Source organism: Neolamprologus brichardi, unplaced genomic scaffold, assembly GCF_056152115.1.
Source record: "Neolamprologus brichardi isolate AB-2024 unplaced genomic scaffold, ASM5615211v1 NODE_ptg000033l+_length_6344489_cov_1, whole genome shotgun sequence".
NCBI classification, from domain to species: Eukaryota; Metazoa; Chordata; class Actinopteri; order Cichliformes; family Cichlidae; genus Neolamprologus; species Neolamprologus brichardi.
In genome coordinates this window covers 5,258,821-5,283,451 of record NW_028270137.1, presented here as the reverse complement: position 1 = coordinate 5,283,451, position 24,631 = coordinate 5,258,821, and the positions used below count along the sequence as shown (strand labels likewise).

Here is a 24,631-nt window from a genome sequence, read left to right as displayed (position 1 = left end):
CGCGTGGAAGAAGCCGTTTGAAAATTGATCTTTTCACTCACCACGTCCAGCTGTTCAAAGCATGAACTGGACTCGGTGAGGGACGGTGACGACGAGAACGCTGCTTTCTTTTGGAAACGGGAGCAGCAGAGGAAACGGAAGGTGTTGGAGCAACGGTGACCAGGCCCTCATCCTCCGACCACATTCCTGCCAGGCATGAGGCAGGTGAGGGGTGGTCGGGACCAGACGTGAGGGAGGAAAGAGTCTGATGCTGCGACTGCAGCTGCTGCAGCGGAGCTGAAGAAATCTCCGTCCGCTGCGGCGGTGTGAGAGGGCTTGCTCGCTGTGACTGAGGCGGAGTGGACGAGGAGATGAGGGTGAATTGGGCCAGCTCCCGGGTTTTGGCTGCCTCCTTAGCCTGGGTCAGCGAACGGCTGAACTCCGAAGCTATAGAGAGCTGGCGCAGGTGAGGATTTCCGTCGAATATGGCTTGTATTGCATTCAGCCCGACTGAGAATGTCTGCAAATCTGAGGCGTGGCTAATGCGAGTCATCAGTCCGAGGATGCGAGCAAGGTCCACCTCTCTTTCTCGGTGAGGTGAGTCCGCTGGGTCCATGTTATGGTTGCGTCCTTCTGTCACGATGAGCTGTGTGGCTGTCAGTGGCTGGACCCAAGTGCAGGACTCGGAGACAAAACATTAACTTAAACGGCAGCTTAATTTGGTGGTGAGACTCACTTGGCAATACATAAACAACAACTTAAACTAACTAGACTGGAGATGCATATGACTTTGCCATTGACCTGAAGGTAGACGACGAAGAATATGCACACAGCAAACGTGGAGGACGCAACAACTAGCAGGGAAAAACACAGGGCTTAAATACATACTGAGGTGATTAGGGAATGTGAAACAGGAGGAGAGCACAGCTGGGACTCATCAGACATGACAAGACAAGGGGAGGCAAAACTCAACACATTGACATTGACAGTGCCACGTATTGGAGAAGCAAGATGGCGCCTGTGTTTGGCTGTGCCGCTGCCTCCGTCCATGTGTTTGTTTACTTTATATGTTATGCAAGTGTTCTTGCTAGTTTTGTCCGGTGTCATCTCCCTTCGGATTTATGATCGCCATGCGTTACTGGCGATCAAATCTGCTATGGATAACTTTCAGAGTCAACGATACGACGTTGTTTTCCCACCGCCGCTTGAGCGTGACGCAGCACCCGGTTCACCTGCACTCTTGCCGGTCAGCTCAATTTTGCTTCAGAGGCCTCGTCGGAGGAAGCGGGGGAAGAGAGCCGGCTTTCTTGTCCTGCTCCGTCGTCTTCGGGGGCTTTATTCCTGGGCTGCTAGTGGTAAGATCCGCCTGAGACTTGTCGGAGCTGGATTAATCCCCACAACCCACTGTGTTTACCACCCAAGCTCCCACCTAAAAGCATGGAAAGCAATGCCTCATCGCAGCAGGAACCCTGTTTTGCTGCGCAGCTTACCGCATATAGTACGAACTCTGTTCCTGGAAACTCTACCCCTGTCTACCCCTGGGTCGCAGCGTTAAATGGATGTTAATTAATGCAACGGGCGGCATCGTGGTGGGGGGCGGCATCACGGCCAGCCTGTGACATAGTGGGAATGTCACAGGCACCGATCGGTTTTCTATCGCCCATTTGCTGGGAGTAAGGGCGCCCTCCGCTTGCGAGGTGCGCCTGCTGCTTGCAGCACAGGGAGGAGAGGGCGGGGCGGCGGGGGATTCTCATGTGGCTGGAGCAGCATCTAATAACCAACTCGCAAAATAAAACAAAATAAAAACAAAACAAACAAACACGAAAACACCAGACATCATGATACAGACTTATAATTTGCACCGATGTTTTTTCGAAATTCTGTATGCGAAAAGTGAGCGCGAGAGCCCTCGGTGCGCCTGCTCGCTGCTGAAGTCAAAGTAAACTTTATTGTCATCCCCACTACATACAGTCCAGTATATAGAGAGACGAGATGACGAGGCTCCAGTTACAGCAGTGCAAGTAAACAGACAATAAATATAAGAAGAGTAAGAAAATAAATTTACACTTTAGGACTCGGGGTATGTGACACAGGACCCACCAGTGTTGGTCAAGTTTGTGTGTGTGTGTGTGTGTGTGTACAACAGCTTTATGTTAATGTACAATCCTTAATATGTTTTGTGTGTGTGTGTGTGTGTGTGTTTGTGTGTGCGTGTGTGTGTGTGTGTGTGTGTGTGTGTGGAGGGCGCCAGAGGGAGTGTTCGCCCGGGGTGCCAAACAGGCTACGACCGCCACTGGTGCTGACTCAGGGGGACCACTTTAGTTCATTGAAACTTTAATGCCAGTTTAGTTTAAGACATCAAACTGGTCGCGTTTTGAATCCAATTGATAATAACAGAGCTATACTGAACATAAACAACTGTGTTAGTGTGACGCCCTGCATAATTGAAGGATTACAATAAACTTCAGTTCTTACTGAAACTGTAACATTGCCTTGATCTGCCTACGTCATTTTAAAATGCATTTTTAAATAGTTTGTGTTGTTAAATGAGTTTTGTGTCACTGTGCACAGTGTAGTGGTAAGGCCATGTTCACCACTAGATGGTGACAACCTGGCACAGGTATTTTCTATACACACTAAATTTCACACTGAAAAGCCTTGGTGGGAATTTTTGTTTGCATAGAAAGTCAAGGAAAAAATGTCTTGAGGTTTTCCAGTGTTTTCAAAATTGTGTTTTTCAGATACACATCAAAACTTCACACAGACAAACACACACACAAAACAACAAAATATGTCAAATTACATAAGATAAGAAAACCTTTATTAGTCCCACACGTGGGAAATTTGTTTTGTTACAGCGGTGGACAGTGCAAAGTTACATGGGGAATTAGAAAAACATCTCATTTGTAAAAAAATAAACCAAAACCATCCTTCAGCTGCTTTCAATCACATCTCCGAGTCTCTGTGAGCAGACGCAGCTCGTGCTCGTCTTCAGGGTGAAGCTTGACGTGCTAATAAAAGAAAACATGTTTGCAGCTCAATTTCAAAACACTGTGTGGGTTTCTCTGGTTCATTTGTGCAACTGTTTCTTGGTAAATTATACAAGAACAGGAAACATAAAAATGGCTGTTGTCATCCAACATGCCCATAAAAGGCTTCATGATATACTGCTGCTGTTCACCTGCTTGTCTTACTCTGCTGGACTTTTCAGAAGTCGACTGTTTCACATATAAAGTGCTGTTTCTTATTATTTTAATGTGCTGAATCCAAACCCGACAATTGAAATATCTGATTAGCTGCTGTCTCCAAGACATTTATTTTTACACTACATGTTGTTTAGATGAGTTTTTCATATGTGTTTGGTAATATCTGACCTTTCTTCATTATGAAACAATAATCAGAGAAAGGTCAACACAGATTAGTCTTAATATGAAACATTAGAAAGCACAGCAGGGTTATTGCAGCCCCGCCCTCACATTGTGAGCAATGCTGTGACGTTTCTCAGTTACAATAATGTGACAAAACTTCTGCCAAGCAGCTTCTGTGTTTGGTAGCGTTGGTGTCACTGTGTCTGTAAACACGATAACTGGAAACAGGCATGTAGAGTGGCCCAGTGTTAACAATCCATTCAGAAGTTGCCTGGCGTCCAGTGAGGTCATCAAAGTCCGTCCACCTTCTTCCACTTATCAGGGTCGTGGGGGGCTGGAGCCTATCACAGCTGTCATAGTGCGAGAGGCGGGGTCAACCCTGGACAGGTCGCCAGCCCGTGGCAGGGCTAACACACAGACAACCATTCACACCAATCCCCACTGACTGCATGTCTTTAGACTGTGGGAGGAAGCTGGAGAGAACATGCAGACTCCACACAAAGACCCCGGCCTGATGGGGTTAGGGTCCTGAGCTTGATACCCTAAACTGAACGCAGGACAGAGGAAGGGATGGGTGATGTTCATGTGTGCCCAGGTGTATGATGTGGCTCTTTGCGGTGACACAGTAAAAAATGTGGCTGTTTGTCTGTGACTGGTTGGCTGCCCCAGCCCTGGCCCTTCATGTATTTCAGTAATGTCTTTTTCTCCCGTCTCCTCCTCTCGTTTACATGTTTTGCCCTTGTGACCCATTCCTTCTGTCACGTGTGTTTTCCCGTCCAGCCATCATGTTCTGTTTGTGTTTAGTTACGTCCATGTCTCATCTCTAGTCCTTTTTTCCCTCTGTATGTATTCACAGTGTACGTGTTCCTCGTCGGTTCGTCATGCTAAGTCTGCGTGTCTTATTCCGTCATGTGTCATGTATCACTCCAAATCTCACTGACTTTAACTGATAATAACTGTTTGCTGAGTGTTATGTCTAAAAGGTATTGCACAATCGCCTCTAGTAGAGGATCAGGTTTGTTTTCCACTGATAACATGACTGACCAATGATTGTGGAGCACGTCCATGTAGGATCTTATAAATGCAACGAGCAAACCTAAATGTTTTAAAATGTTCAAAACTTAATATATTATATTTCTGAAGTATGACGGAAGGAAAAAGTTTCATATTTAAAAAAAATCCAATTTCATATGATCAAATTTATGTCAAAAAGTTCATATTTATTCCTCCTATGTCATGTGTGAGTACTGTACTGTAAATGTCATATATATCAGATGATACTGATAACCTAATGCTAATAACTATGCAGAGGTCTCTGGGCCTCGACTTTTATGGAGCATGTGAAGTTTGGGGCAGAGTGGACAAAGAAAAGTTTCTCAGCAGGTTCAACAGGTTGCTACAACACAGGCCGATGAAGTATTGCACTCACTCATCCAAACTGGCAAACATGTAACATACACCCTAAGACTGATCCTGCTTTTTACTCCTTTGCTATGATTTAATTTGATATTATGTAGCCATGGAGACAGTTTGCATAGATTGGAATGTTAGATTCCTGTGATGTCATCAATGCCCGATGTTTTGTTTTAATGTCTTGTGATAGTTCTAAGTGCAGACAAAGTCAGAGTTCAAGTGAGTTTAGTCCAATTTTGATCCAGTTTCTGACATGTGGTCAAAATCTTGGCCGACCTTTACCACACCACGTGCTGTGGGTGTGCGTAAATATCTAGGTGAGTAAAGTCTCCTTTACCTGTTAAATTCAATTTGTTTTGTCTCTCTGTAGAGGACTTTGAAGAAAAATACGAAGAGAAGGATAAGCTGGGTGAAGGAGGCTTTGGGACTGTCTTCTTTGGAAAACGCAGAGAAGACAATTTCCCAGTATGGCTTCTTATGTGTGCACTTTACAATTCTTCTAGTTCCTCCTGTTCTCTTTTTCTAAAACACATTTTCTCTGTAATGCAGGTGGTGATTAAGCATGTTGCTCAGTTTTTAGTCAGCTACTTACCAGTGGTAAGAAATGTTTGTCTTTTTCTGTTGTTTTCCCCCAACGTGTTCCTCAAACAGCCTAATGTTTGAACACTGACCTCGATGTTCTGTTTCTCAAGCTTCTTAATGGTAAAATGACCGAGATTCCCAAGGAGGTGGCATTGCTAATAATAGTGGGGGCAGGACCAGAGGCTACGAGCAGCAATGTGACGCCCGCTTAAAACGACTGGTATGACTTGGAAGACGAACTCATCATGGTCTTTGAAAGGCCAAAAAAACATAGACTTGGAAGTCTACCTGGCAAACAGAAGAACCTTTGTGCACGAGAGGGAGGTTAAGGTCAGCGAGTGGCAAGATAACATATATGGCAAACTTTAATGGACAATGTAAATCTGATTATTTGAACGTATTTTTCATTTGTCTGTCTGGTCATAATGAGACAGCTGGTACATGCAGCCACTGAAATGCAATCCAAGGGTGTCTACCATCGAGACAATAAGCCAGAAAACATTGTGTTTGACACATCGCCTGATCATCCAGCATTTCTATGTGTCAAATTCATCGATTTTGGTATTGGAGTCCCTTTTAGACCAGAAGCAGTCACACGAAGAAATGGTAGGTCATCAGCCTCACTGTTTAAATGTCCTTGCCTGCCCACACGCTTAGTGTCCACATGAATTCCTTACCATGAATAATTACTCTCTGGATTTTAGGGACCAAATCAGCCGCTGTAAACTGGCAGGACTTTAATGCCACCACAGCAGATTGAGTCACAGTTTTGCAGCTGGGTGCGGTGATGGATTGGCTGGTACGTCACATCATCCTTGATGACAACAACACATCTGAGATGCACACTGACATTTCAGAGGGTAAGCTGAATGTTAATTCTTTAACCTGTCGCATTACAAAAACTTGAAAAAATCCCCTTTAAAGAACCTTTAAAGGTTTTTCAAAAAACCTTTTTTTTTAATGGTTCTTTGAAGAACTATTTTCTGAGTGGTTCTTTAAAGAACCATTTTAAATCTTTCAAAATAAAATGCATCTTAAATTGAATTAACTAGAGTAGGGTAAAATAAATACAAGCACATAGACATATATTAATGGTTTATTGGCACTTTGTATTACAGAAAAAGACAAAAAGGCATTTTAACGCTAAGCACAACACCACTACTAATAATAGCATATAAGTCATTTAAACAGTAATAATTGAATATCTTTACTATACTATAAATAAATACATATAAATATTATACTATAGATAAAACAACAATCATTACATTAGAAATAGCAATACTTTCATAACAGACAATTAAACAACACATTTTCATCAGCATGTTTGCATTTTCAGTAAAACTATTTCAAGAACAATCTTTTTATTTAAATTATCAATGAACTGCAGCCTTAAGTTATGTAAGTTAAGTTTAATGTGGGACTCATGGTCCTTTGTTAGTCCACATTGGGACAATTTCAGTCTCTCACCTGCACTATGCTGGCAATCTAGGAGATATTTAATGCATTTGCCACTCTTTGCACAGCTACTGGTACAGGTGTAGTCAGAGTTCCCAAGTTGAGAACAAATGCCTCCAAAAAGCAAAATGTCTTTTTTAGTTCACTTGGATAGGCAACATTGTAGTTATGGTACAGGGAGAAGACAATACCCATCGCCAATGAAATGTCAATTTCCCCACTGTCCAGAATCATTTTTTGTCCATCCATCTGGACATTGCCCTCAGTTGAATCACTCAAGGGCTTGCTGTCACTGCTGCTGAGTACGATTGTAGGTATTGGGCTGTGTGGATCCTGAAACAGAAATTAAATTCTTGAAATGAGGAGTATAGTTTAAATAAGCATAAACAACAGGTGTCCCAATGAAAGTATGAAACTCCTGTAAAATACTGGATTAGTTTTAGACCCCCCCTCACCATACCAAAAAAAATCTAAATTTACCTTATTTATGACGGAGAGATGAGCGGCATTTTCTTTGAAAATAGATGGCAGGAGAAGAACAGCTGTGTTTACTATCTGACCTGGAAAATAAAGAGAAATATGTAAATATTTTCTGGCCAATTTTGTTAATACAAAGCAGTAAAGGCCATATGAGTACCTTCATCAGGAGTTGAATGTCTTGCAGAACATAAGCATTAGTGCAGTAAATGTATACCTAATTAACTTTTCAGTGTAATTCAGTGTAAATGTTAAGCATTTATACAAAACCCCCAAAATGTTGTTCAGTTCTGTAAGTTGCTAGCTTTAAATAATTTGAGTCCTAAAGAACTTGCAGAGCAAGTCTAGCTGCCACTGAACATTTTTTGGGATAAACATTGTGTGAATGACTGAAAATCCTCATAGAGATATATATAGCATCGAGGGTGTATCAGTTAAATCTTAAAGTACATCAGTGCAGAGACGAGAAAGGAGAAATGTCTGTCAGGGTTCCTGGGTCATCGACCCAGTGCTTTCAGTTTTGTTCATGTTCAGTTTATTTTGCCACTGCCTGTTTCACTTCCTGTTTGTTCCCCGTGTCAGCTTGTGTCATTAGTCAGATTATGTTCAGCCCTGTACTCACCTGTTTCCAATCATTGTCATCATTCAACCTGTGTATTTAAGTTCCTCGGTTTCACCAGTTCTTTGTCGTGTCATTGATGTTATGTTGTCGTTTCCGCCAGCCAGCCAGCCAGCCACTCAGTCCGTCCGTCCGTCCGTCCGTCCTTCCTTCATTCATTCATTCATTCAGTCAGTCGTCCAGCCAGCCAGCCATTTCCTACCTCTGTTCTGTTTGCTCACGCCATCACAATAAACACCAGTCTTCACCTACCTGTGAGTCCTGCGTTTGGGTTCCTTCTTCCTCGCCTCCACACCACGCCTGACAGAATGACACGACCCGTGCCACGAAGACACGACTGGAACCCAGCGGACTCGGACCTTTTTGAGCGGCAGGAGGCAGCGCTCTCCTTGTGGGCGGAAAAGCTCAAGGAGAGACAGCGGCTCTTCGCGGAGCGAGAGCACGTCTTCGAGGGCACTCGCTTGGCTCTGGGCGGGCCTCGGAGACGCCGCGTTCACCCACCTGCTACCTCCCATGCACCGGAGCATCTGCCGCGGAGAGTGGGCGTTTCGCGCCGCGCTTCGGCGGCTCCCCCTCTCGCGGATCCGCTCCTCGCTCACACGTCACCTGCCTCATTTGCCGGATCCTCCACTTCGCCACGGCACAGCGGCTATGCCTCCCACCTCGGCTCAACAGAGGCTCCCGCGCCAGAGGCTCGGCTGTGTACCCCGCCCGCTTCCTCTTCCCGGAGAAAGCGGGGCACACGCCGCCATAACACGGACTATTTTCAGCAACTCCCGGTGGTGAGTTCCGGTAACTGTTTTCCACCCTCCTCATTTGACTCTTCACCCAGATTAACTAATAGACTCATCTCTGATTCATGGGATGTTTCCCTCCTGGAGGATTCTGTAGACTGGGAAGAGTTTTTCTGCTCTGCTCCTCCAAAGACTATAAATGGTGGTGGCAGAAGGACCAGAACAATCCCAGATAAACCTGCCTGTATCACACACCCAGTCACTATTTTCACACCCATTACTCAGCCATTTCCCACCAGCACGGCGGCCCAGATTCGGCCTTCCCCTTCAGCCGTTTCACCACCTCAGATGGCTAGGGCCCAGCCTACACCCACACCTGTGCCAGCTCCTAGGAAGAAGGCAGCTGCGACGCAGTCTACCTCCACATCCGCTCTTGTTTCCCGGGTGGGGGGTAACTGGTGTCCAGCCACCTCCCGTGCCTGTCCCAGCGCCCAGGCTGAGGGCAGCCTCAACCCAGCCTGACCTCCCTAGAGGCTTGAAAGAGCTAACCAGTCCACCTGCTACTTCACCACTTCCTCCACCTCCTCACTCAGCTTTCCACGCCCTGGCACTATCACTGGTTAGGCTAGCTGAGGTGTCCTCTGCTCAGGCACCAGCCTTATTAGCCCAGGCTGCAGTTTTATCCCCCTCGGTAACTCTGTCGTTAGCTCAGCCATTAGCATCGCCAACCTCTGTTCATCCCTTAGCTTCCCCACTCCAGTCAGTTCCCTCACCTGCTGTTCAGCTTTCACTCCAGTCAGTTCCCTCACCTGCTGTTCAGCTTTCACTCCAGTCAGTTCCCTCACCTGCTGTTCAGCCTTCCCTCCTGTCCCCTGTCGTCCAGTCTCCTCCTGTCCTCCTGTCCCCTGTAGTCCAGTCTCCTCCTGTCCTCCAGTTCCCTGTCCTCCAGTCTCCTCCCGTCCTCCAGTCTGTCCAGTCTGTAGTCCAGTCAGTCCAGTCGTCCCCTGTAGCTCAGTGTCCTGTTCTCCAGTCGCCTCCCGTCCAGTCAGTCCAGTCGCCTCCCGTCCAGTCAGTCCAATCAGTTCAGTCACTCATCCACCACCCTGTTCAGTTCCCGGACCTGCAGCCACAGCACCCAGAGCCAGCTGTGAGCCCTCCTGCTCTCCAGCCAGGGGCCTCCGCGCCCGCTGGCCCGGCCGCTCTCCAGCCAGGGGCTTCCGCGCCCGCTGGCCCTGCCTGTCTCCAGCCAGGGGCTTCCGCGCCCGCTGGCCCTAAAGCTGTGGCTCTGTCACCCCCGGCTCTCGTGCCGTCGCCTGGTCCAGACTCAGACTCAGCCTCAGCTTCTGCTTCGCCTGGGCCAGCCTCAGACTCAGCCTCAGCTTCTGCTTCGCCTGGGCCAGCCTCAGCTTTAGCTTCTGCTTCGCCTGGTCCAGACTCAGCCTCAGCTTCAGCTTCTGCTTCCCCTGGTCCAGCCTCAGCTTCCACTTCGCCTGGGCCAGCCTCAGCCTCGGCGTCAGCCTCTGCTTTGCCTGGTCCTGCGGCTGCCGCGCCGTCGCCCCAGCCACGTTCTGGACGTCATCGCCGGCGCGGCCGCCCACCGGACCTGCTCAGCGGCCGCCGCCGCCTTCCTCGCGGCCGCCCACCGGACCTGCTCAGCGGCCGCCGCCGCCTTCCTCGCGGCCGCCGCCGCCTTCCTCGCGGCCGCCCACCGGACCAGCTCAGCGGCCGCCGCCGTCTTCCTGAACCGTCTCGTCTCGGCCGCCGGCCACGTGGCCGCCCACCTGAACTGTTTCTGTTTTGGACTCCGTCCCTCCGTCCTGGGCCCCCTCCACCCGCCCTGTTCTGGTTTTTCTTTCTTTTGGCCGTCGGGTGCCGGCCTTTGGGGGGGGGGGGTACTGTCAGGGTTCCTGGGTCATCGACCCAGTGCTTTCAGTTTTGTTCATGTTCAGTTTATTTTGCCACTGCCTGTTTCACTTCCTGTTTGTTCACCGTGTCAGCTTGTGTCATTAGTCAGATTATGTTCAGCCCTGTACTCACCTGTTTCCAATCATTGTCATCATTCAACCTGTGTATTTAAGTTCCTCGGTTTCACCAGTTCTTTGTCGTGTCATTGATGTTATGTTGTCGTTTCCGCCAGCCAGCCAGCCAGCCACTCAGTCCGTCCGTCCTTCCGTCCGTCCGTGGATATTGTAAGGGACACTGTGTTTACTAATGTGCTGTATGTGAAACCTTAAAAAGTGGTATCTGAGATAGGAGTTAAAAATGTTTTTGCCCATTATTGCCAAGTGCCCTCACCTTTTCTTTCAGTGTCTGTCTGGCTCTCATCAACAGATTTTAAGCAGAGGCTTTTAAGGTTGCTGTTTGGGGCTATTGACACAAGCTTCGCTGCCAACTTACTGAATCCTCGGATTACTTTTTTGTCCACATCAGTTTTAAGTAACATGGAAGCCTCTTCAAGAAGCTAAAATAAAGGATAAACATATACATATTAGCTTTGTACCATAATATATACCATTATATAGCAAACCAGAACAATCATTATTTCACACATCAATTATCATTAGAGAACAAATTATAATTTTGCATTTGTTTACTTTAATTCTCAAGTACACATTGCTGTGCAAAAGAGATGTTTAGACTATTCTTCCCAAAAAACTATCATTGGCATCAGATTGGTCCAAAATTATCCTGTAGCATGAAAATAAAACCAAAGAGAAAGACATAGTCAATGTTGCAATTTCTGTTAGTGTTCTGTTAGTGTACTTTTATTACTCATGAAATAAATCTGCTGATTCAGTCACTTTGCCTGTCCTGTAGGTACGTGATTATTAGAAGTCTATATAAATGTGCAGCACATCAGTACATATTCGTGTTTTTGCCGTGCACTATTGTTATTGTTGTTTTTTGCTGCAGTTTTTGATAAAACACTCACCACAACAGGGATAGTGAGACATGGGAATTCTCGTAGAACCTCTTCAGTAGTATGCTGAAGAACGTAGTGTGTTCTGTACTTCTGTATTTTCCTGAGGTGCGTTCGAATGACATCCACATTTGGCCTAGTTTTTTGGCACTCTTGCTTAATCACTGATACATGTTGGTCGGTGCTACTTTCATCCTCCCCATCGTCAAGAGGATTGATATCCTGGTTATTAAAAAGTTTAGCAAATATTGAGAGAAAAAAACCCAAAACAATACTTTTAACTTTTATGTACAATTTAAAATGGCAAACAAACATTGAGCATATTTAACTTGCCTTGGTTTTTTCAAAAGGATACAGGGCTGGATATCTGATGATCTTTTTCTTCCTGAATTTGGAACTGAGTATTTCTGTCTCATTTTTTCAATTTCCTCTACGTCTACTAGTGGTCTTCTTTCCTTTTTAAACTTGTTCCTGAGAGACTCATGCAGAACATCCTACAAACGATAAAATGTAACTAATTATTCATAAATAGGTGCAACTAGGTCCTCCCTTTATACAAGACATTTACCAGAAAACTTTGAGTGACATAAAGCTGGTAGGTTTGCTGTAATCATGTCATAACCTAATTAGTTCCTATTTACAGATCTCTTCTTTAACTCTTAGGAGTTGATCGAACACATGATATAAAGGTTTGGAGCACCTTAGATTGGCTACATACACTATAAAAGGTAGATAAAGATTAGATAAAGTATCAATGGCATTATGTCCTACAAGCATACTCATCATAATCTTTCAGTCTATATGTTAATACCTCTACCTTTTAATAATAAAAATAATAATGTATACTTTATTGATCCCCACAGGGAAATTTCTCTCTTTGCATTTAACCCATTCACTCAGTGAAGCAGTGGGCAGCCACTAATCAGGCGCCCGGGGAGCAGTGTGTAGGGACAGTACCTTGCTCAAGGGTACCTCAGGGTAGCCGTTCAGTTGATTCAAACCCCTGACCTTCCGATCATGGGGCAACCACACTACCTACTGAGCTATCCCTGCCCTATTTTCAAATTTAATTTTTTAAATACAAAAACTACACTATCCTGATACAAAGGCAAACAGAGCTAATATAATGCTGAATTTCACACCATTCACTTGAGAATTCACAGAGAAATGAAACATTAATTAATTTAAAAGAGCAATTGATATTTTATTTATTGTTTGACCATACTGGACGAGATCTGCCTCAAAAATCACAATACTAATACTTGTATTGTAGTGGCCACAAGGGAACAGATAACCTCTGAATATGTAACAATGAAAATGTTAGCATGTTACACTCGTTAGCCAATAATTAGGCAATTCAAAGACAATTTGTTGGACAATTTTATCAATGTTTGCTTTTCAGGAATACTTACATATCCAGAGCCATAACTCTCCTTCAAGAAAGGAAAACTCAGAAGGACAGTCCTCAGAAGCTCTACATACTGCACATGAGAGGGATACCTGCAAATTTTGAATGATGAACTTAAATTCTGATGTACATACTGTATTTTAAAAGAATCAAATCTTAATTATATATAGACTTACATTGTCTCATTACTCAAGTGGTCAAACAGTGCTTGAATAAGCATGTTTTTGAGTCTGCTCTTGGTGGGTGACTTTAGTGCTGCATCTTTATTGGTCAACGCAGTGAGCACAGCTGGACAAAACTGCACTTTGCAGTTAAACATAGGTTGGAGTGCTGACACAGTATGCTTTTCTTTGTGTTGCCTTCCACTGCAAGAAGAAGTAAGAAGTATGTTTAGAGTTTGTTACAAGACATGAATATGCGTGTCCTTGTATCCTGCATCAGGAATATCCGCATATTTAAAACGTACAATAACAGCTGCTGAACTACAGAAACAGAATCATAACAGAGAGTAAGAGTGGCTGTGACATTTCAATTTTGAAAGTAAATGGGTGTGTGATGCACATCAACGCTGGAGAAACAGTACAGGGCTTGCGTCAACCCCTTGCCCCCCACCCTCCAACACCGTAAACCTAGGGGAGGGGAAACACTGAATTGTATGAATGTACAATTCAGTGAATCATGTCCAGTCAACTTAAGACTCACTCTTTCAGCTTCTCTACAGCAGACAAAAATTTCACTTGGTCTTTCACTTTTGGAAAAAGACGCTCACTCATTCTTTCAGTCATCTGCAGAAGAGTCGATCCATCGATTTCATTGTCTGTGTCACAGAAAAACAATAAGACACGATCAAAACAGAAATGAGCATGTTCGAAGATAAAGAATAAAAATATCATAAAACATTACTAAAAAGACAGCTATGCGTTCATTAGTGACTGTAGATGATGACAGACATGTGGAATAGCCAAAAAGTGGTTAAAATCATTTTAACAGTGGTTGACAATTCCTAACTAAAAAGTCATGGTTTAGGATGTATCTTACCTAACTTTGGTATGAACTGCCTTAAAAGGTCGGTGGATCAGTGTAATGAAGTCTTGACCATCACATCTGTATGTGTCCAAAGCATGAAAGTCTACCTCATCCCCAGGCTTGAATATCAACAGATCATCAGTCTCTCTGATGTGGTATGATTGAAGGTGTCTTATAAACTCCAGTGTTGTAAAAAGTCTTCCAACAAGAAACCATTTTGCCCTGATATACACAATCAGGACTATTTTTTTTACAAACAGTGGAATTTGCTCTGCATGCACAAGTTCCAAAATGAAGAAATCTCCAACTGCATATTTTACAGAGTTTAAAATGATGCATTTACTCGTCCAGAGTTTCTCATCCACAGTAACGGCTGTCTCCAAGTTCTGCAAACAAATCTGCAAGTTCACTGGAAGTTCTTGAAGTGATAAGTTATTAACTGCTGCTTGTGTATGATCGCTCCTGATGATCCATTCAGGCTGCCACTCCCAGCATTGACGAAGCTGATTCCTCTTTGCCAAAGTCTGACAAATATTAATATAGTTATTGGTGATTCTTGCTACTGTCTTGAAAAATTGATGTCTGGCTTCAAACCTCATGCACCAATGAGAGCGGAGTGACCCATAATCAAGGATGAGCCGAGGATAATGTAGCAGAAAATGCAGCTTGGGTATAAACACACCAGTGTATGGTGTAACTGGCCCATGTAAAGTTCTCTATAAGTTCACTCAGAGCTCGTTCAGATGATTGGGGAAATTCAACAGTTTCCTGGATGACAGGGTCACAGTCTGGGGCAGACTCTAATCCTTGTTTCTGATATTTATGTTTCTTCCTTATGTGATTTTTCAAAGATTTCACAGACAAAAACTTTCTGGGACAGTCTTCTAGTCTGCAGACAATGAAGAATCCTCATTTACTTTCATGGTATATCTGTTGATGTTTCAGCAGTTTTTCATATGTTGGTTTTCTTGTGGAGCACCGTGGACACTGATATGGCACATCCATAGAAATGCTCACCTACAAAGACCTGGGGTGGCTGTAGCTCAGGTGGCAGAGCGGATCAGCCACTAACCAGAAGGTCGGTGGCTCAATCCCAGGCTGCTCAAGTCTGCATGCCAAATATCCTTGGGCAAGATACTAACCCCATGTTGCTCTCCGATGCATCCATCGGAGTGTGAATGTGTATGAATGTTAGATACTTAGCACTAAAGCTTAGAAGTGCTTGTGTGATTGGGTGAATGAATTAGCTGTATAAAGCGCTTTGAGTGCTCGGACAGAGTAGAAAAGCGCTATATAAGAACCAGTCCATTTACCTGTTGATAATCTGCCAATTCATTTTCCCCAAGCCAAAGAGATACTTCTCCAACAGTCCACTGCTGAGCCATGATCTGTTAAAACAAAACAAAATGCCATTACATTGTTATTCTGTGACATCAAAAACTTATTTATTTATTTTTTGTTCAATCATTTTCCAAGCCACTTTATCATCATAAGGATCGGAGGGGTGCAGGAGCCTATCCCAGCTGTTTTTTTAGGCGGGGTAGACCCTGGACAGGCTGCCAGTCCATGGCCTTTTGACTGTTCCCAAAGTCAGGACACATACTCACGGAGAGGCAGCGTTTCAGTGGTGTGGTCCTCATCTGTGGAACAGCCTGCCGGAGGAGCTCAGGGCCGCAGAGAACGTACATGTTTTTAAGAACAGGCTCAAGATCCAACTTTTTAATTTAGCTTTTACTTGACGTTTATTTATTTTATGCTTATTTATTCTATCCTGTTATTCTATTTATTAATTTAGGTTTTACCTAATATTTATCGATTTTATTCTTATTCATTTTTTATCTTCTTACTCTATTTACATTTATATTGTATCCCTTCTTATTTATTTTATCTTTTTACCCTGTATATATCCTATTGTGTCATATCTCCAGTGTTTCCTCGGCGGGCGCTCTCTGCACCGGCGCTGTAATCGACCGTGGCTGCTGGGGCTCTGGGGGTCCTCTCAGCCTGGCTGGGGGGCTTCTTTGCCTCTCACACGCACTAAGCAGTTGTCAAACTCTCAAACGCAGTAAGCAGTTGTCATACTCTGACACGCACTAAGCAGTTGTCATACTCTCACACACACTAAGCGTAAGTGACGGAGTTACACCGTCCCGGGCCACAGACAGCTGATTTGGGCGCATACACACACCACCACCATTAGTTTCTACAATTACGGTGGCTGCGTGTCTTTTCGTCGACCAGGCAGATAAACAAAAAGGGGTGAGAGGTATATTTTGAGCGGCGCAGAGGGTGGCCAACATATTTTTCCCACTTACCTTTAATAAAGTCGGTCGCGTAGACTCGCTGTGATCACCGATTGTACGAGTGGTTATGCAAGCCGATGGTATGGTGTTCCGGGGTTCAAATAGTGGGTTCGGGCACGCTTGAAAGGTCACGAGAACTGCATTATTTTTGTTTGGTTTTTTTTGTTATTGTGAAACACTGTAGGCTGCCTGGAATTGGCCATAAATGTCTGTATTTACATATATATGTATTGTAGGAATACAGCTGGAAATAAGCTGAGGAGAAAAGAGTGTTTGGTAAAAGAAATAATAAAGAGATGACGATTATGCCTAGTGGGAGGGGCCATGGGGTAAAAAAGAAGGCTGTTTTTCGGTGAGATGTTACAGAGAGGGTAACATGCAGACTGTGTTTTGTATATAGATGTTTGTTTTGTGTTGACTTAAGTTAGTTTTCTATTTTCTTTGTAAATAATCTTTTGTGCACCTGGGAGGCCGGCAGAATAAACTATCCACACTGAATGCTTCCTGACTATGCCTGCATTTGTTCGGGAGAAGTTTCAGAGAGGACCCCGCGACATATGGTGTCAGGAGTGGGATGGCTAGTCGGAAGAGGAAAACGCGCCTCCCAGTTAAGCGCACAGGGCTGCGGTCCCAGCAGCATGAGCTTCCAGTGGAGAAGACAGCAGAGGACCTGGCATGGGACACAGTACCGGCGTCGTCTTCTTCAGCAGAGGAGGAGGAGGAGGTTTCTGGCAGGATTGGTCCAGCATTGCCTACAGCTTCAACCTCAGCACGTGACCCAAACGGAGAGCTGAAATGCGATGATGAGGGACTTCCTGGCGGGACAGCAAAGGAGAGAGGAGGTTTTGTTGGCAGAACTCAGGGGGCTGAGGACTGTTTCCCCTCCCAACGCTCAGCTGCATTCAGATTTTGCTGGTCAGGAAAGCCCAGCCCAAGCACCAGCCGGAGCAAGCACCACAGCAGCAACGGCCACGCCAAGCACCGCAACAGCAAGCAGCCCCAGAATGGTACTGCCTACACCTGCACACCAAAGAGGATACCGGGATCCCCCAGAGGAGGTTCCCTCTCTTCAGTCAAAAGCAGTGACCAACAGCCTCATCCAGTCAGTCTCAAAGTGGATGCGATCTGCTGGGCCGAAAATTCCACCCTTTCAGATGGGGGAAGACATTGAGAACTATTTGTGGAGTTTTGAGCGAGTTGCCAAAACCTGGAAATGGCCAGAGAGTGAATGAGCCGGTCATCTGGTTCCACTGCTATCGGGGAAGGCGTTGGAGGCCTACACTGCAATGGATGAAGAAAGAGCCAATCGTTATGAAGATTTAAAAGCTGCGTTGCTAACCAAATTTGACATTTCCTCTGAGACGTATCGGCAGAAGTTAAGGTCCAATACAGTTCCACCTGGTGAGAGCCCCACTGAGACCTATTATCGCCTGAAGGGCCTCTATCGGCGCTGGATCCGACCAGAGCAGCATATTAAAGAAGAGATGGGAGAAGCTATCATCTTGGAGCAGTTAATCCGGGTACTTCCAGGGGAGGTGAGGACCAGGGTGAGGGAGCATGAGCCAGCAGATGGACTGACTGCTGCTAAGCTGGTGTCACAGTACTTCAATGCGCGTAAAGGAGCACCACCTGCATGCTCATCTGGGACGCCACAGCGACCACCACTCCCATCATCGGGTCTTCTGAAGAGGGAGAGCAACCCAAAGCCACCAGAAAACCCCAAGGCATCAAACTTACGAGCAGCGGGTAAGGACTGTCTTTGTTATTATTGCCAGCAGCCAGGTCATAAAGCCTCGGTATGCCCTATCCGGAAGGCTAAAGTCACTGGTGCCTGCTATGCACCCCGGCTGGAGATGGAGCCCACAAGGGTCCAGCCAGTGGATGTGCAACGCTATAAAAAAGTAAAGGTCAATGGTCAGCAGGCTACTGCTTTGCTGGACACTGGTAGTTTTATGTCTTTAATTAAGCATAGTTTGGTACCAGTGAACAGTGTGGACTATAGCAGACAGGAAGAAGTTTTATGTGCGCATGGTGATAAACATCCATACCCAAAAGTGGAGGTAACAGTGACTATTAATGAACAGCCCTACCTGTTGTCAGTTGGGGTGGTAAAGAACTTGCCTGTAGAGGTTATTCTGGGGATGGACTTGCCTGTACTCATAGACTTGCTGCAAGAAAAAGAAGAACAGTGGACAGAGACTGATGTGGGGGATAAGGGGAATGCTAAATTAAATGTGTCTGGCCCAGTGGTCACTAGAGCCCAGGCGAAGGCTGGATGCCAACCCTTGCCAGACTTTGACAGTAGTCTGTGTGAGGGTGGCACTAATGGGCCAAGAAAATCCCGCTGCCAACGCCGCTTTGAGAAGCAGCTATGGTCAAAGGGGCCGGACACAAAGAGCATGAAATGCGATGTACCAGAAAATATCCCTTTGTTGCAAAGGGAGGATGAAACGTTGAAAGTTTTGTTTGCTAATGTGACTGAAGGGGAAACTGGAAAATGGGGAGGGAAAGAGAAGTTCATTGTTGACAAAAATGTGTTGTATGCTGTTGACGGTGACCACCAACAGCTTGTGATACCTTCTAGTTGTAGACCCCTCATTATGCACCTAGCACATACCCTCCCCTGGGCAGGTCATCTGGGTCGCCAAAAAACCTATATGCGAGTTAGCTCACGTTTCTTTTGGCCGTCAATGTACACAGACATACAAAAATATTGCCGTACATGCCCTACCTGCCAGAAAACCTGTCCAGCTCGCAAGTCTGACAGGGCCCTGCTACAGCCACTTCCGGTCATCTCCACCCCCTTCCGTAAGATAGCTATGGACATTGTGGGTCGTCTGGTAAAAAATAGTCGGGGTCATCAGTACATTTTGGTGGTGTGTGATTATGCGACTCGTTTCCCAGAAGCTTTCCCTCTGCGTGCGCTCACGGCACCCAATGCTCTGCGTGCACTGGTACAGCTGTTCTCCCGGGTGGGGATACCAGATGAGATTTTGACCGACCAAGGGACTAACTTTACCTCTAGGTTGATGCAGCTCTTCCACAACCAGCTAGGCATCTCTGCCATCAGGACGTCACCCTACCATCCACAGACAGATGGGTTGGTGGAGAGGTTCAACCAAACTCTGAAGAGGATGCTGCAGAAGTTTGTGTCAGACACTGGGAAAGACTGGGACCAGTGGCTACCCTTCCTGCTGTTTGCGTACAGAGAAGTTCCCCAGGCTTCCACTGGTTTCTCACCATTCGAGCTACTCTATGGTTGGGATGTGCAGGGGCCGTTGGATCTCCTCCGGAAGGGTCGGGAGTCTCCTGCTTCTGCTCCAAATGATAAAGGAGTGGTGCAATTTGTGCTGGAAATGAGAGATCGGTTGGGGAGATACCATGAAGAGGCCGAGGTCAACCTGCGAGACGCTCAACGAAGCCAGAAGACCTGGTATGACCAATAGGCCCGGCAACGTGAATTTCAATCTGGTCAAAAGGTGTTGTTACTTCTCCCCTCAGCCAACAGTAAACTTCTGGCGAAATGGCAAGGGCCATACAAGGTTCTTCGCAGAATGGGGCCAGTGACCTATGAGATTCATCTTCCTGAAAAGAGGAAACCGAAGCAGACTTACCATGTGAATCTCCTGAAAGAATGGGAAGAGCGTGCCCACCAGGCCCCTGCGAAAGCTCTGATGGCAAGAGAAGTGCCAAGAGAAGGGAAGACAGAACCCGAGCAGGGAGCCGATCCAATGTCTCCGGTGCTGACTCATCTTACCCCACAGCAGGCTGCTGAGCTACTCCAAATCCTTCGGTAGACTCCATCTCTGTGTTCAGTTAACCCCGGCAGGACCACCCTTGTCGAACATGTGATATGCCTAAAGGATGGACATCCCAACGTCCATACCAGGTTCCACAACACTTAGTGGATAAATTGCGACAGGAGAAGATGCTGGTCTTGGGGTGATAGAGCCGTCCTGCTCAGAGTGGTGTAGCCCGGTGGTCATCATCTTCAAGAAAGATGGCTCCCTACGCATCTGCATTGATTTCCGGAAGCTTAATTCCATTTCAGAGTTTGATGCCTACCCCATGCCTCGAATCGAGGGTTTGCTGGAGAAGATTGGAGCGGCCAGGTACATCACCACCCTGGATCTGTGCAAAGGTTACTGGCAAGTGCCACTGGAGGAGTCTTCTCGACCGTACAACGCCTTCAGGACACCTGCCGGCCTGTTCCAGTTCACGGTGATGCCATTTGGGCTACATGGGGCTCCGGCCACCTTCCAAAGGCTGATGGACAAATTACTACAGGGGTGTGACCCCTATAGTGCCGCCTACCTGGATGATGTAGTGATCTTCAGCAACACCTGGGAAGAGCATCAGCAGCACCTGTCCGAAGTCCTGGGAAGAATCCATAAGGCAGGGTTGACCCTCAACCCCTCTAAATGTGAGTGGGCACGGCAGGAGACCCGCTACCTTGGCTACCAAGTGGGCAGAGGTGTGGTGCGCCCGCAGATGGATAAAGTGGATTTTATCCAGAACTGCCCTCGGCCTCGCACCAGCCCCTTCCTGGGGCTGGTTGGCTGGTACCAAAGATTTGTGCCCCAGTTTGCAACTATTGCGGCCCCTCTTACTGCTATGACCAGCAAGGACCAACGGAATCCTGTCACATGGACAGCGGAATGTGAACAAGCTTTCAAAAGGCTGAAAACCTGCCTGTGTACGACCCCAGTTCTCAGGAGCCCAGACTTCAGGAAGAAATTTCTGGTCCAGGTGGATGCCTCCAAAAGCGGCCTGGGAGCAGTGCTGGCCCAAGGGGACCCTGGAGAAGAGCTTCCGGTCCTATACCTAAGCCAAAAGCTGCTGCCACGAGAGACCAACTACTCAACTGTGGAGAAGGAGGCCTTGGCCATTAAGTGGGCACTGGAGAAACTCAGGAATTATTTACTTGGAAGGGAGTTTGAGTTGGAAACTGATCACCGAGCGCTCACCTGGATCAATTCCATGAAGGACCATAACAGCCGACTGACATGCTGGTACCTTTCACTGCAGCCGTTCAGATTCACCATCCGTCAAAGACCAGGCAAGCTCACTGTAGTGGCAGATTATCTCTCCAGGTTGCCGCACAACGCCAACCTTCAGGTGGAAGGGGATGATGTAACGGAGTTACACCGTCCCGGGCCACAGACAGCTGATCTGGGCGCATACACGCACCACCACCATTAGTTTCTACAATTACGGTGGCTGCGTGTCTTTTCGTCGACCGGGCAGATAAACAAAAAGGGGTGAGAGGTATATTTTGAGCGGCGCAGAGGGTGGCCAACATATTTTTCCCACTTACCTTTAATAAAGTCGGTCGCGTAGACTCGCTGTGATCGCCGATTGTACGAGTGGTTATGCAAGCCGATGGTATGGTGTTCCGGGGTTCAAATAGTGGGTTCGGGCGCGCTTGAAAGGTCACGTGAACTGCATTATTTTTGTTTGTTTTTTTGGTTATTGTGAAACACTGTAGGCTGCCTGGAATTGGCCATAAATGTCTGTATTTACTTATATATGTATTGTAGGAATACAGCTGGAAATAAGCTGAGGAGAAGAAATAATAAAGAGATGACGATTATGCCTAGTGGGAGGGGCCATGGGGTATAAAAGAAGGCTGTCAGGGCCTACCTGGGTTTTTTCGGTGAGATGTTACAGAGAGGGTAACATGCAGACTGTGTTTTTTATATAGATGTTTGTTTTGTGTTGACTTAAGTCAGTTTTCTATTTTTTTTGTAAAAAATCTTTTGTGCACCTGGGAGGCCGGCAGAATAAACTATCCACACTGAATGCTTCCTGACTACGCCTGCATTTGTTCGGGAGAAGTTTCGGAGAGGACCCCGCGACAAGTTTACATACTCTCACAAGCACTAAGCAGTTGACATACTCGGACACGCACTGAACAGTTGTCATACTCTCACATGCACTGAGCAGTTGACATACTCTCACATGCACTGAGCAGTTGACATACTCTCACATGCACTGAACAGTTGTCATACTCTCACATGCACTGAGCAGTTGACATACTCTCACATGCACTGAGCAGTTGACATACTCGGACACGCACTGAACAGTTGTCATACTCTGACACGCATTAAGCAGTTGTCATACTCTCACATGCACTGAGCAGTTGACATACTCTGACACGCACTGAACAGTTGTCATACTCTGACACGCATTAAGCAATTGTCATACTCTCACACGCACTGAGCAGTTGACATACTCTGACACGCATTAAGCAATTGTCATACTCTCACATGCACTGAGCAGTTGTCATACTCTGACACGCACTAAGCAGTTGTCATACTCTCACACGCGCTGAGCAGTTGACATACTCTGACACGCACTAAGCAGTTGTCATACTCTCACATGCACTGAGCAGTTGACATACTCTGACACGCACTGAGCAGTTGTCATACTCTCACATGCACTGAGCAGTTGACATACTCTGACACGCATTAAGCAATTGTCATACTCTCACACGCACTGAGCAGTTGACATACTCTGACACACATTAAGCAATTGTCATACTCTCACATGCACTGAGCAGTTGTCATACTCTGACACGCACTAAGCAGTTGTCATACTCTCACACGCGCTGAGCAGTTGACATACTCTGACACGCACTAAGCAGTTGTCATACTCTCACACGCACTGAGCAGTTGTCATACTCTCAAACGCACTGAGCAGTTGTCATACTCTCAAACGCACTGAGTAGTTGTCATACTCTGACACGCACTGAGCAGTTGACATACTCTCAAACGCACTGAGCAGTTGTCATACTCTCAAACGCACTGAGCAGTTGTCATACTCTGACACGCACTGAGCAGTTGTCATACTCTCACACGCGCTGAGCAGTTGACATACTCTGACACGCATTGAGCAGTTGACATACTCTCAAACGCACTGAGCAGTTGACATACTCTCAAACGCACTGAGCAGTTGACAAACTCTGACACGCATTAAGCAGTTGTCATACTCTCACATGCACTGAGCAGTTGTCATACTCTCACATGCACTGAGAAGTTGTCATACTCTCACACGCGCTGAGCATTTGACATACTCTGACACGCATTGAGCAGTTGACATACTCTCACACGCGCTGAGCAGTTGACATACTCTCACACGCGCTGAGCAGTTGACATACTCTGACACGCATTAAGCAGTTGTCATACTCTGACATGCATTGAGCAGTTGACATACTCTCAAACGCACTGAGCAGTTGACATACTCTCACACGCGCTGAGCAGTTGACATACTCTGACACGCACTAAGCAGTTGTCCCCCAAAGAAACCAAATTCCTAGAAATCCAATAACGGAAATGTTTGCACACAGTTGTCATTATGTGCAGAGGTCCACCCTACCAGCCAACCTCAGATCTCCACGCATACACAAACTAAGGCACATAAGTCTGCACACATCCAGACATTAACAGATACACACACATGGCCACCCTTTATATCGGTGGACCTCCACCAGGCCTCACTGCACTCCTCTTCTCAGAGAAACCCTCAACAGAAGAGTTGAGAAACACAAAACTTGTGAGATCTGAATGTCCTGGTGAGTCTCCACCTGTTACAGGTGGGTGCTGCCTGGACTGTCTCAAGACAGACCAGACCAGGTGCACCACAAACACTTCAAACCTCATCTCAGGACAAAAACTAAAAGAACAACATAAACAATTAGAAAACTTGCCTTAGAAACATGCAGGGTTAGAGGAGACGGCAGCCATGTAGAGGTGAGCCTGTGTGAGTCCGTTTTCTTTTAGTGAACAACAGAAAAAAAGAAAAAAGAAAGAAAACTTACCTTAAAAATCTGTAGGGTTGTTTTCTCTGAGACATGTTGGAATCTGCAAACAGTTACTCCGAAAAGGATCCAGATGTTTCAAAATACTTCTCTGGCGAACGTTTCAGTTCTGCGAACATAAATGCTGTGATTAATGGACTAAAAGTCATCGCTTCTCACCCCTATTTATGGATTCAAGGATCAAAGGATCAAATTGGTGGTAAGATTCTAAATATATGTGATGTCATAATCCTGTTAGTTTGGAATACACAAAACAATAAGCACAGTTGTACAGACACACACACACTCCCAAAAACTAGCCAGCCCTCATGAGGAGGTTGTGACGCCCTCCAGGTGCGGGAAAGAAAGCAGGAAAAACCGGGAGCGGGCCGCCTCACCGCTCTTTACATTAATGGACCGCCCCAAAGAAATCCAAACACGGAAATGCTTGCACACACATGTGATTATGCGCAGAGGTCCATCCTACCAGCCAACCTCAGATCTCCATGCAGGCACATATGAATGCACATACATTTACACACATCC

General features: G+C 46.1%; 1 protein-coding gene across 1 annotated transcript; it reads right to left on the bottom strand.

The window, feature by feature from the left end:
- Positions 1-6,735: 6,735 nt before the first annotated feature.
- LOC148094649 (sterile alpha motif domain-containing protein 3-like) lies at positions 6,736-15,369 on the bottom strand. Its single transcript, XM_087837493.1, has 10 exons — positions 15,298-15,369; positions 15,002-15,011; positions 13,661-13,775; positions 13,135-13,323; positions 12,963-13,050; positions 11,880-12,044; positions 11,563-11,772; positions 10,926-11,091; positions 7,281-7,360; positions 6,736-7,133 (listed from the first exon to the last, which is right to left on the bottom strand). Exons 1-10 carry the CDS (start codon positions 15,367-15,369, stop codon positions 6,831-6,833), a joined length of 1,398 nt encoding a protein of 465 aa, XP_087693619.1. The 3' UTR covers positions 6,736-6,830.
- Positions 15,370-24,631: the final 9,262 nt, after the last annotated feature.

Coding starts and splice junctions, on each gene's coding strand:
- LOC148094649 (XM_087837493.1), bottom strand. CDS start 15,369: ATGGCTCAGCAGTGGACTGTTGGAGAAGTATCTCTTTGGCTTGGGGAA. Junction 13,324..13,660: donor GCTGTAGAGAAGCTGAAAGA/GTGAGTCTTAAG, acceptor TTCTTCTTGCAG/TGGAAGGCAACACAAAGAAA. Junction 11,773..11,879: donor TTTTGAAAAAACCAAGGCAA/GTTAAATATGCT, acceptor TTTAATAACCAG/GATATCAATCCTCTTGACGA.